General features: G+C 41.9%; 1 protein-coding gene across 6 annotated transcripts in view; it reads left to right on the top strand.

The window, feature by feature from the left end:
* The window catches only part of DCAF6 (DDB1 and CUL4 associated factor 6), a 291,082-nt gene that overhangs the window by 251,123 nt on the left and 25,830 nt on the right, over positions 1-14,129 (top strand). For all 6 annotated transcript variants that reach the window (XM_075195604.1, XM_075195606.1, XM_075195607.1 and 3 more), the window contains one exon: positions 5,101-5,189. In XM_075195604.1, the coding sequence (XP_075051705.1) occupies positions 5,101-5,189 (89 nt within the window). The remainder of the gene's footprint in view (positions 1-5,100; positions 5,190-14,129) is intronic.

Genomic DNA, 14,129 nt, shown 5'->3' with positions numbered 1-14,129 from the left:
AGCACAAAAAGCATGGGTAGGTGTGACACGAGAGGTCTGACAGCCATCATTTTCCCCATCTGTCATTTTAAACACTTAGAATGAAAGCCCGTGTGCTGAGGATTTTGCCTGGGAGTATTGTGGCTATTGGATTACAATCTTTTCCTGGACTTGCAGACTTGTTTGCTCTGCCTGGCTTATTTTATTAATCACGGACATCATCATTCCCCTATAACTTGGACTGGTAAAGAAAACCTATTTTCGTTATAAACAATTTGGGGTTATTGAACACTGGGGTGTTACTGGGTGATAGTTGAAGTTTGGTGAACACTGGGTGTTGTTTAAATTATTGTTTGATATATATAAGCTTTTGTTTGCAATTAGCTGTAATAAAGATACCATTGTATCCACACCTTTTCTTTGCCTGTGTGATCCTGAACCCCTAGATACCAGGACTGTCCTCTGGGTTCCTACCCTAACATCCTGGTATCATCAGAGTAGGAAATTGTGCTGCCATAGAGTAACCATAATTTGCCTCTTCACTCCTCAATGACAGCCATTGCGATGGGATGTACCAAAGCAATATAGTAGGATGAACCACAAAAAACCAAGCTAGTCACATGCTTCAAAATCGTGAATTTATTTAGTGGCTGTTCAGAGAACAGGTCTCCCAAACAGAGTCAATGGAGGATAAGAGCTCCAGGTGATAATGACTAACGAACGTGTGGATAAACATGCATCCAACTGCTTTGCAAATCTCTGTCACTGAAGCTTGAACCTTTCTTGCTGCTGCTCATGTTGAGTCGGCCCTCAGGATCTTTGGCACATTATGCCCATTCCTCTTGTATGCCTGTGCAATTACTTCACAGATCCATCTTGAAATTGCTTGTTAAGAGGGGCATACACATTACGGTTCTGTCAGAATTAACGAAAAGTTGCTCTGTGCTTTTATATTTTATTAGATTTATATTTTACATTGTAGTTAGTTATACATTTGGGCACTGCTCGACTATTGTCAGAGTTCTGTTTGAGCTTAATATCTGCCCTAATTATGTAAAAGTTTATTTTATTCCGTTCATTCTCTTCACTTGTTTCTGCTTTTTGTTTAATAGATTCAGCATCGTTTTTGTCTGAATGAATCTGTCACTGACCTAAGAAAGTATCTTGATTAGAGCAGTAGTAATTGGCCATAAGTTACATTGTTGTGGGCAGCACGGTGACTTAGTGGTTAACACTTCTGCTTCACAGCACTGGGGTCATTCGTTCGATTCCCGACCATGGCCTTATCTGTGTGGAGTTTGTATGTTCTCCCCGTGTTTGCGTGGGTTTCCTCCAGGTGCTATGGTTTTCTCCCACACTCCAAGAACATACTGGTAGGTTAATTGGCTGCTATTAAATTGAGCTTAGTCTCTCTAGATCTGTGTATGTTAAGGGATTTATATTGTAAGCTCCAATGGGACAGGGACTGATGTGAATGAGTTCTCTGTACAGCTCTGCGGAATTAGTGGCGCTATATAAATAAATAGATGATGAGGATATAAACCCATTCCTCCTTTTCCTCTTAGATTTCCAGGTCGAATGCATAGTTGAATTGTAAAATAGCTCTTCATTTCCAAATTTTACACAAAGCACGTGAGCACCAGATCTTCTATGTTAAGCGCGCTCTCACACAAAACTCCATTATTTGAGTGTTGAGTGCACCATTAGGTAAATTTTACTAACTTCATCCCTGCCCTAGCCAGGGCTCCGATGACTACTTCATGCAGGACAAAACCTTCGACAAAAAAAAATTGCTTTAGTCCGAAAGCATGCATTTGGAAACCTACTTCTACATATCCTGCATTTTTCCCTGCTTCCTATCTGTCAACCAGTTATCTACCCATATTTTTCTGCTAGTCCCTGTGCTTTTATCTTGTGTACCAATCTGTTATGTGGCAAGTGCCTTGCCCTAGATTCAGATTACAATTTACTTCCTCATAAAAAGTGAACAGATTTGTTTGGCATGACCAGTGCCTTTAAAAAAAAACAAAAAAAACATGTTGACTCTTGTGTTATTAGTTTATTTGAAGTAATATATGAATGTTATATTTTACAATTCCTGTAGATATTTTACCCAACCATGATGGAAGGCTGATTTGTCTTGGGTTATTCAGCATATGCTCAAGTATTGTTTCCTCCTTTGTAAAAACAGATGGAAAGATGATTAATAAGGAAGCTTTCTTTTAATCTCCTCTAATAAATTTCCTAGTTAATGCTATCACCTTCTATTAGCTACTATTGGGCGTATTCGATTGTCGGTGGAAACGCCGAAAATCCCGCGGTCCACACACTATTACGGTAATAGTGTGCGGGAAAAACCGTTACTACGGTAATTTTCTCGCTGTATTTCAGCTCGCAGCTCCCTGAGCCGCGAGCTGAAATCCAGCTAACTACTACCGTAATAACGGTAGTAGTTTTTACGCGGCGGGATCTCGGAACAATAGAATACGCCCCTATATGTTTGTTTTTTTAAAACAAGTCTATCCCTTTTTTGCATGCATTTGTTTTTGGGACTTTTTTTTTTAGGGAAGCGTAGAGATAGTTTATTTGTATGTCTAAGTGTTCCCACATAGCAATATATTTGTCCTTTGCGACTCCCCACCACTACTGGGAACTATCCAGTTGATTTATCACCCTTTCTGTAAAAAAGAAAAGATCTTCCTAATGTTCCCTTTCATCTGTACTCCAGTTTGAAAGTGTTTCTCTTTTGAAATCCTGCTGTTTAAAATACTGCCTTCCTGTGCTCTACTATATATTTAAATGTTTATATCATATCACCTATTTCCGTTATATCCTCTAAACTTTAAATATTCAGCTCTTGAAGCCTATCCTGATAAGTTATATTGTACAAGTCATGCACTACTTTGGTGTGCCTTCTCTTTTTTTTTTATTATTTTATGATTGTTTTTTTAAAGACAGGACCTCAAAGAACTATTCATAGTACTGTTAGGTCTTACCTGTGACCTATAAAGTGGCAATATCTTCCCTTTTCCTCTTATTATGCAACAAAGTGTTCTGTTGCCTGTCCCCACTCTATGACTTCATAGCTTGATTACCTTTGTGTCATCTGAAGCTAAACTCCAAGAGCCCTTTCCTCTATTTTTGCTGTTATTATGTAATCTTCCACCTGCATTATTTTACAATTTTTGTGTTCAAATAATGATCAAATGCTCACATATTTGATGCTTCATAGTGACATATGTTTGAAAATGCTGAAGAAATCTTGTTCTGCCAAAGTTAAAATTCCACACAGTAACTGCACAGGAAACCAACCAAAGTGCGCTCCCAACAGTTTCTCTGGAGCTGCTTTATCATGGAGTACCGCATCAGCGTTAAAGCCCCTTATTTATAGTAATTAAAAGATTTATCACAAAATGCATAATATATAAATATAAAATATTTTTACATTTTATACAGAACTAATTTTGTTTTAATTGCAGCATATAGTGAAAATTCACATTAGCAAATCAGAGGTGTAAATCAGATATTATTATAAGATGTTAATTGGTAGTACATAAATCTAAAACATAAATGCTTTAATTCATATGTACTTTATATACCATTTATAAAGAGTTAATATTAAATGATATTATATATTTCAATGTTTAAAATAAAATGAACAGATGGTCCTTTAAGGAAAATGCAAATTGAACATTAGTGCTTTTCATAATGCTAGCCCTGTTATCATAAGCTTCTCATTAGTGTACATTTGTGTAAAACATAATTTTTTGTCATACTAATGAGTACTATTTATAGTGAAATATCAACATATAAATTTGTGTGTGCATATTAGGGAATTCAGATTGTAAGCTATATAAATAAATGGTGATGATGGTATAATAGTCATCATCATCATCACCATTTATTTATATAGCACCACTGATTCCGCAGCGCTGTACAGAGAACTCATTCACATCAGTCCCTGCCCCATTGGCGCTTACAGTCTAAATTCCCTAACATACACACACAGACAGAGAGAGAGAGACTAGGGTCAGTTTTTTATAGCAGCCAATTAACCTACTAGTATATTTTTGGAGTGTGGGAGGAAACCGGAGCACCTGGAGGAAACCCACACAAACACAGGGAGAGCATACAAACTCCACACATATAAGGCCATGGTCAGGAATTGAACTCATGACCCTAGTGCTGTGAGGCAGAAGTGCTAACCACTACACCACCGAAGTATATTCAATAAAATGGCAACTTTAAATACCCAATCTCATATATAGATCTAGTCTGATTCTCACAGTCAATTAATGGCATTATAAACCATGTCTGTAACAAAAAAGTAGTATCATTATATGGTGTTACAGTTGTATTATTTCTATTTCACAAAAACAGCTTTTCATTCTTATTTGAATTGATAGTTAATTCATATTTTAATTCAATTAATACAAATATCATATTACTTGTGAAATGTAATACATTGTATACCATTTGTATGGTATTATACTAAAATAGTAATATCTATATTTTAATTTCTATATATAAAATAAAATATTAATTTATACAGGTTACCATTCATGAACAAGGAAAACACAAGCTGAACATATCTGCTATAAATAATAATTATGCCATTAACATGAGCTGCTTATTAGCACACAGAGTAAAACATGCATACAGTGCTATTTATAATGACATAATAATACCACTATATAGTACTACTGACATAATAGCCAGTGTGTTACAACTTCCATACAGTTTCAAATACAGCATACCCAATTTGTTATGTAGAGCTGATCTGATTGCAAAGTCAATTCATGACACTTAGGAACTAGATTGTTATCATTAATAATAAAATAATAGCAGTAAAATTAGTGTTAACATTACAAAATACTTTGATGCTTAAATTATCTTTTTACATTCTTCATCGTACCAGCATATTTGCAATAATTATAGGACAAATTAAACTTCAGTCAATATGCTTGTTATTAGGTAAATGACCAAGCAGTTCATAGTTTTGCTATTATTATTATTATTATTATTATTATTATTACTATTATTATCATCATGTTTGACTTTTTATGTTATGTTTTAAATTAAACTGATGCAAAAATTGATTGTATATTAATTTGTATTAAGTTTTAGCATCATCTGGAATAGACTATAATATCAAGATATGGTCACCACTTGAACAAGACAAATCTTTTAACTGGGCACTTGCTGAAGAGGTAAGGCAAAAGAGCAATTTAAGTGTGTGTGTCCTTAAGCATGTGTGTCCCTAAGCAGACCTTATGGTGATGCAGTTAAATTCAAAAAACAGATCCAATGGGATTTGTCTTCTTTAAACACCTTAGTGATGTCTTTAAAATGGACAAATTCCAGTGACTTTGTGTTAAAAAAGGGAGGATACTTAAAATGGTCATTAAGTCCCAACTATTACTGTGTCAGGGCCCATTTTTAGAGAACTACTGAACAAGAGAGCGTTTACACATGGAATATATAGTGACTGTCTGTAAAGAGATTAAACCAAGTAGATGACTTACCTTTATTGTATACCTAAAGTAACTGGTATGTTTAGGTTTACCTATATCTTATGGAGGCGTGTAGGGACGTAATACCATCGATAGAGAAGTTTATAAACGTTTTCTTTTATTCGAACACAAATTGAACTAGAGGCGTCATTGTCCAATATTTCCAACCATTTGTCGTCAAGTGGGTAGCCCAAGTCCCGCTCCCATACTCCCTCGTAAGAGTCATGAGGAGGAACAGAAGGGGAGGTCAGTTTGGGAATAGATAATGGCGATGAGACCTGATGTTGATGCACGGCGCAGACACAATGTCTTGATGGTAGTGAGTGTGCGACAAATAAGGCAAGATTTGATGATAGAGTGAAGGTTGCGAACTTGTAAGTATTAATAAAACTTCTGTATAGGCAGACCAAATTTTGCTTGAATGTCGGCAAATTGGGGGAATAAAGTGTTGCATTTATTTGTTATTCTAAGATTAAAGTTGCATGACCAAACTTGTAAGGAATAGGATGGACTCGTCAAATCCTAGAAATTAGATATGTTCAACAAATGTGAAGCATCTGACAGGCCCTCCAAAGCACAATTGCCATCTCAACAGTAATACCTGCAAACTGTCACGAGCCGCGGCGGTACTCACAGCCGCCGCGGCTCGCTTCTGGCCCCCTCTGGCGTCCCGGCCGTCACCTTGACCACCGGGGCGTCACTTCGGCAGCGGAGGAAGCCGGGCACGCATGCGCAGAAGTTAAAACTACCTGTGGCTTGATTTAACAAGCCTGTGGGCTGATTAATGCCTGATACATTAATCAGGCAGGGGGCTGTGTGTGATTCAGAGCTAGGCTCTGATTGGTGGCCACTAGTATTTAAGGCAGTGAGGTCTGCAGCCTCACTGCCGGTTATAGCTTCTGTGCTTCAGTCTGCTGACCTGCTTGTTCCTGTTCTAGTCTTCTGAGACCGCTATTGACTTCCCGTGTATGACCCATGGCTTTGAATTGGACTTAGCTTGTGTATCCTGTGACCCTGATCTCTGGCCTGTTTACCGTTTGTGCTATCCACCTGTGACCCCTGACCCCAGCTTGTTTACTGATACTGTTGTCTGCTGCCGGCCCTTGACCTCTGCGTGGACCTCACTCCGCTTGCCTGGGTTCTCCCCAGCCGGTACACACTTCACGACCCTCTGTCAGTCTGCAGCCCAGTCTGTCCCAACCATCAGGGGCTCCAGTGAACACCTGACTGGCAGAGTAGATTCCGGGTTGTGTTGTGCCGGCTGGAGGGGTTCCTAACATTATAACCGGGCCACACACTGAGACGAGGTTGCGATGGATGAAAGCAGATCCACACCGTCTCCGGCACAAGCCTTAGCAGGCCATGTTGAGTCCTTGTACCAGATGATCCAGGGATTGGCTGAGCGGTTGTCCGTTCAAGAGGAAGCCGCAAAAACTTCACAACCCACTCCGAGTTCCACCTGTGAACCTAAGGTGAATTTACCGGATCGGTTCTCTGGAAATAGATCCCTGTTCCGGAATTTCAGGGAGAGTTGCAAGCTCTATTTCCGGTTAAGACCCCGCTCCTCTGGATCAGAGCAACAAAGAGTCGGGATTATCATTTCCCTCCTACAAGGTGACCCCCAGTCCTGGGCTTTTTCTTTTCCACAGACCAGTCCTGCCATGCAGTCCGTAGATGCTTTCTTTGAGGCATTGGGTCTACTGATGACCCGGATCAAATGGCCTCTGCAGAAGCTCATCTACGGGCCTTGAAACAAGGCTGGCGGTCGGCAGAGGAATATTGCGCTGAATTCCGTAGATGGTCATCCGTAGTGGATGGAATGACCCCGCCTTACGTAGCCAGTTCCGTCTCGGCCTGTCGGAACAGATTAAAGACTCTCTGGTGCAATACCCATCTCCTACCTCTCTGGAGGATCTGATGCACCTCTCCATTAAAATCGACAGGAGATTTAAAGAGCGGAAAACCGAAAAAGGAGGCATCTTCACCTCCATCCGCCTTCATTCCTGTTTCCACGGATGGTGAGGAACCCATGCAATTAGGAGCGTATCGCCTCTCCCCTGAGGAAAGAGACGAGACGATCACAGGGCTTATGTCTCTATTGCAGCACAAAAGGCCACTTCTCCCGTTCCTGCCCGAATAAGCCGGGAAAAGAGCATGCTTAGGGAACGAGGGGAAAGTTCACCTAGGTCTGCAGATTGTCTCCCCGAAAAATGCTGTATTGATCCCTGCACAGCTCACGTTCAGTGCTCGTTCTGTGGACCTGTCGGCCTTTATTGACAGTAGAGCTGCAGGCAACTTCATGGACTTCGAGTTTGCCCGCTCTGCTGGAATTAAACTCAAATCTGCCATCACGGTATGTGGCTTAGATGGCACTCCATTGCCAGGCAGTAAAATTACCTGGGAGACCCCGCTATTACAATTGAACATTGGAGCTCTCCACTCGGAATCCATAGTCTTCCGCCTTATCGAATGCCCGTCAGTTCCTTTGATTCTGAGCTACCCTTGGCTATCCAGCCATAACCCTGTCATAGATTGAGTAAAAGGAGAGATTGTCCAGTGGAGCTCTTATTGCACTCAGTCTTGCTTGACACTACCTCTGCGTGTAATTCAGCCTATTCCGGAGCAGCTTCCTTCACACTATCATGACTTCTGGGATGTTTTCTCCAAAAAGGCTGCTGACACTCTACCACCGCACTGGGATTTCGACTGTGCCATTGAGCTCATTCCGGGTTCAAAATTACCCAAGGGACGCTTGTACTCTCTCTCCGGTCCAGAGACCCAATCCATGCAAGAATATATTGACGAAAACTTGGAGAAAGGCTTCATCAGGCCATTCAAGTCCCCAGTAGGAGCAGGGTGCTTCTTTGTATCCAAGAAGGACAGGGGACTCAGACCCTGTATCGATTACCGAGGGCTGAATCTTATTACGGTTAAAAATACCTATCCCCTTCCTCTCATATCCGTACTTTTTGACCAATTAAGAGGGGCAACTATCTTCACAAAAATCGATCTTCGTGGTGCCTATAACCTCATACGTATTAGAGCTGGTGATGAGTGGAAGACGGCATTCAACATGCTCTCGGGCCACTACGAATATCTGGTCATGCCATTTGGCCATAGTAATGCCCCTGCAGTATTCCAGGATTTGAATAATGAGGTGTACATGAGTTTCTGGGACACTTCGTTGTTGTCTACTTGGACGACATCCTCATATATTCTGAATCATTGTCAGTACATCAGGGTCACGTCAGACAAGTCCTACAGAAATTGTGAGAACACCATCTCTACGCTAAACTCGAGAAATGCGAGTTCAAGGTCCAGAAGGTATCCTTCCTAGTTTATATAATCTCCTCAGAAGGTTTCTCCATGGACCTAACCAAGGTCCAAGCAATCCTGGACTGGGTACAACCGATTAACCTCAAGGCGGTTCAGAGATTCCTGGGATTTGCCAATTATTACAGGAGATTTATTGGCGGCTTTGCTGATATTGTGGCCCCTATCGTTACCTTGACCCGCAAGGGAAGCGATCCAGTTAATTCGTCTCCACAAACAATAATGGCATTTGAAACCCTGAAGAAAGCCTTCGTGTCTGCTCAGGTCCTTAGACACCCGGATCCTAAGGTACCATTTATTCTTGAAGTTGATGCCTCTGACGTCGGTTCCGGGGCCATCTTGTCACAAAAAGATCCCCATACTCACCGCCTACATCCATGTGCCTATTTTTCCCGTCAGTTCTCTTCGGCGGAAACCAACTATGATGTTGGAAATCGAGAACTGTTAGCAATTATATGGTCCTTTGAGGAATGGCGACATTGGTTGGAAGGCGCTGCACATCAGGTCTCCGTTATAACGGATCATAAAAATCTACAGTATATACAGTCGGCCAAACGACTGAACCCTCGACAGGCTCGTTGGTCACTGTTCTTCACCCGTTTTAACTTTATAATCACCTATCGTCCAGGTTCTAAAAATGTTCGGGCAGACGCCCTGTCCAGAAGTTTCCTGGCACACCATGCCCCGGTTACTAGTCCAGAGCCTATTGTTCCTGTGTCTATGACCCATGCCGGGTTAACTCAAGACTTGAGCTGTACCTTACAAAGGTTCCAGAAGTTGGCTCCTGATAATACTCCAGTAGGATGCTTGTTTTTCCCAGTTCATCTAAGAAAAGCAGTCCTTACTGAAGCACACAATAGTCAGTCTGCTGGACATCCTGGAGTCTTCAAAACATTGGAAATCCTTTCCCGTACTGTATGGTGGCCGTCTTTGTCTGCTGACATCAAGAGTCACGTCCTGTCTTGTGAAGTTTGTGCCAGGAACAAAGTTCCCAGGACTCGTCCGGTAGGTCAGTTAGTTCCTTTGGCCGCTCCTGCAAAACCTTGGACACATTTGCCCATGGACTTTATAGTTGATCTGCCACCCTCTGCAGGACATAATACTATTTGGGTCGTGGTAGACCGGTTCAGCAAAATGTCGCATTTCATTCCATTAACCAAGCTTCCTACTGTTCGATATTTGCCCGTCTTGTTCATTTAGCACGTTTTCCGTCTCCATGGACTCCCTACTGACATCGTCTCCGATCGGGGTTCTCAGTTCATAGCGCAGTTCTGGAAATCCTTCTGTACCCTCCTTGGAATCAAGGTCAGTTTGTCCTCCGCATACCACCCTCAGTCAAATGGGCAAACTGAAAGGGTTAATCAGTCTTTGGAGAAGTTTTAACGATGCTACACATGAGAATCCCATGACAACTGGTCCTCCTTGTTGCCCTGGGCGGAATTTGCCTGTAACAACTCCTGTCACTCATCTACCAAAATCTCTCAGTTTTTTTGCAATTACGGTTTTCACTCCAGATCTAACTCCTTGTATTCACTTCAGTCCGTTGGTATCCAGGAGATCCGCTCCACTGCCAGGGATCTCAGAGAGTTATCTGGAGGAAAGCACACTCATCATTGAGACAAGCCTCACTTGTTGCAAAAAAAAAATCGGACCGACACCGTACCACCTGCTCCCTTAAGGTTGGCCAGAAAGTGTGGCTGTCTGCAAAAAATATCAGGCTCAAACAGCCTTGCAAGAAGTTGGGTCCTAAGTTCATCGGGCCGTTTTCCATCGTCAAGCACGTGAATCCCGTCGCATTTAGGTTAAAAATTCCGGGCTCATTGAGGATCCCCAACACGTTTCATTGTTCGCTGTTGAAGCCGGTACTATATCCTGGTCAAGCCCAGTCTTCTAGTGTGTCTGGGAGAGGTTCCAGCGGGCCACAAAGGTTCGTGGTTCAAAGAATCCTTGATTCTAAAAAAGTGCAAGGGCAGGTGCACCTCCTGGTGCAGTGGAGGAACCGCGGGTTAGAAGAGCGGTCTTGGGTTCCGCGGAGACAACTCCATGCTCCCAAACAACTGAAGGAGTTCTTCAGGAAATTTCCAAGGAAACCTGGGTGTCAGGGTTCCTTAACCCCACCTCAAGGGGGGGGGTACTGTCACGAGCCGCGGCGGTACTCACAGCCGCTGTGGCTCGCTTCTGGCCCCCTCTGGCGTCCCGGCCGTCACCTTGACGACCGGGGCGTCACTTCCGGATCCTGGCCGACCGTTGCCAAGGCAACGGTCGGAAGCTTTGTGCCCTGCACTGCGTCCCGGCAACGGAGGAAGCCGGGCGCGCATGCGCAGAAGTTAAAACTACCTGTGGCTTGATATAACAAGCCTGTGGGCTGATTAATGCCTGATACATTAAGCAGGCAGGGGGCTGTGTGTGATTCAGAGCTAGGCTCTGATTGGTGGCCACTAGTATTTAAGGCAGTGAGGTCTGCAGCCTCACTGCCGGTTATAGCTTCTGTGCTCCAGTCGCCTGACCTGCTTGTTCCTGTTCTAGTCTTCTGAGACCGCTATTGACTTCCCGTGTATGACCCTTGGCTTTGAATTGGACTTCGCTTGTGTATCCTGTGACCCTGATCTCTGGCCTGTTTACCGTTTGTGCTATCCGCCTGTGACCCCTGACCCCAGCTTGTTTACTAATACTGTTGTCTGCTGCCGGCCCTTGACCTCTGCGTGGACCTCACTCCGCTTGCCTGGGTACTCCCCAGCCGGTACACACTTCACGACCCTCTGTCAGTCTGCGGCCCAGTCTGTCCCCACCATCAGGGGCTCCAGTGAACACCTGACTGGCAGAGTAGATTCCGGGTTGTGTTGTGCCGGCTGGAGGGGTTCCTAACACAAACAAAGGAAGTTGCATAGTATTTAGTAGTTATAGATAATTTTAATTTGGTCAATGAGATTCTGAATTAATAGATTAAAACAATACATCTACATAAACATTGTTGAATCAGATTATGGCTAAACTTTTCACTCTTGACAAATATGTTTAGAAACGTGTAATTAGAGGTGACATTAAGCAATATATGATTATTTGGCATGCTATTACACTGATAAATATGATTTTCTAAAAAATGGGAAGTAGAACTATTGTTGAGCATTAGTATTTGCAAACACTGCTGTAGTTGTTTATCCAGTCATCCTGTGAATAACTAATAAAGCATCAGTACTTTGTTCCAAAATTTGCCAAAGAATTTCCAAATCAAATTCTGAGTATCTTGAGGAAAACGAGGCAGAAGATAAAAGGAGAAATTTGGAAGCATTCACAGCTAAGTAATCTTTTGAATAAGATCTGACACTTCACACCAAAAGGGTTTGATTTTAGGGCAGCATCCCCAAACATGGGACAGGGTGCCTCGTTGACCACAGTATTGCCAACAAAGATCTGGGGATGAAGGATAGATTGCCTTAAGTTTGGAAGGCACTAGATACCATAGAATGAGAAGCATATCGGAATTTTCTGGGAACATATGGAGAATTGAAGACTGATTTACGAACATGAAACCATTTCTCCGAGTCCAGAGACTCACCTGTATTCATCTCCCAACGTAACTTGCAAGGTTCTTTAGCTGGTGATTCATGTTATAACAACAGTGAATAAAAAGTGAATATGCCTTTGGAAGAGCATCTGCAAAGACAAAAAGATTCTAGTGGGGAGGGATGGTAAGAGGTACTTGGGTTTATGTGATTATTATATAATTGCCGGATTTGAAGGTATTGATAGAAGGATGTAGGTGATAGACGGAAGCTCAGAGATCTCTGGGAAAAGATATATAGGAACTATTTATGGAAGAAACTTAAAATTGTCTTTAGTCCAATTGGAGAAACACTTGGGATGAAGACCTTTGCGAAAAACTGGATCATGCCAAAGGGGAGTCATTCTTTTTGGATTATCTATTAATTTGAATATAGGGAGAATCGAATTGTGGGTGGTAGGAGAAGCGAGGAGGGTAGGTTTTTGGGGTCTAGCCAGAACATGATGTAGGGTGATATGTGCAAAAAGTCCACTTCTACAGCAATCCACAACCTAGTATGCAGATCAGCATGTGTCAAGAACACCCTTGGTAAGGTGTTTAGCTAATTAATATTACAGTAGACAGGGGACACCGAAGGGCCTCCATTTTTAGAGTCTCTAAAGAGAGTTTTCTGGTGGACCCGTGGATGCCTTCCAGACCACATAGATCAGAATTGATCACTTGACTAAATATTTTTGGGGGTAGCGTAAGGGACCTGAACATGTAAAGGAGCCTTTGAAAAAGGTTAATTTTCAGCAACCCTGTCAGGAGATCAAATGAGAGTTACAATTGTTCAGGTCCTTTTATAGGAAATCAAATTAGTAAAATTAGCTGAAAATAATTTATCATATTGTTTAGTTAAGTGAATTCCTAAATACTTAATTTGCCGAGGTTGCAATTAAACTTAAATGAAGATTGTAAATGTGTAGAATATCTGGGGGGATGTTGAGGACTAGAGCTTCAATTTTGACTCTTCAGTTTTGAATCTTAAAATTTGAGAATTAGCTGTAACCTTTAATCTCATTTAACAGAGTGGAAATTCAAACATGGGGATTTGTCAGTGTAAGGAAGACGCCGTCATCATAAAGCACTAGATTATGGGAATGAGAACCGACTGGGATACCTGAAATGTTCGAATTGTTATATATTTTGACTCCATCAGCTAAGCAAAAAGAAGGGTTGACAAAGGACAGCCCTGCCTCCTGTTGTTGTTAATCGAAAAAGGTAGAGAGGAGTAGTCATTTGCAAGCACCGAGGCTGTGGGGTTAAAACTTTGAGATATAGTGCCTTTGAGGAACGGTGACGTTGATACCAGTGGTGTTAAGAACTTGATGCAAGAAAGGCCAGGAATCATGGTCAAAGGCTTTTTCGGTTTTTAAGAGAGGATAATTCAATTTGAAAAATTCACAGGCTCATTATCTTTAGAGTCAAAATATAGCTGCAAAAGGTATTTACATTCCTGGACCCTGACCAATATGAAAAAACAAAATGAAATCATGAAAAGAAAGGGAAAAAAGTCCACCTTGCTTGACAGATCCTTGACTGATGTGATGATCTGTAAGAAATAACTGGGTGAAACGCTCCTACAAAAAGATAACTCCATTCAGAGATGGCAGTTTTATGGCTAATAGTTCTAGGTTTCCTATCAGTTTTTGCTGATGACAACAGTAGGAAAATGAATGTAATATAATGTTAGGCTCAGTCCTCTGTGAAAAGACAGCTCCCACAGCATCAATCGAATCAAATGCATATATTTCAACCAC

Source organism: Mixophyes fleayi, chromosome 2 (genome assembly GCF_038048845.1).
Source record: "Mixophyes fleayi isolate aMixFle1 chromosome 2, aMixFle1.hap1, whole genome shotgun sequence".
NCBI lineage: Eukaryota > Metazoa > Chordata > Amphibia > Anura > Limnodynastidae > Mixophyes > Mixophyes fleayi.
This window is presented reverse-complemented; position numbering and strand designations above follow the sequence as displayed.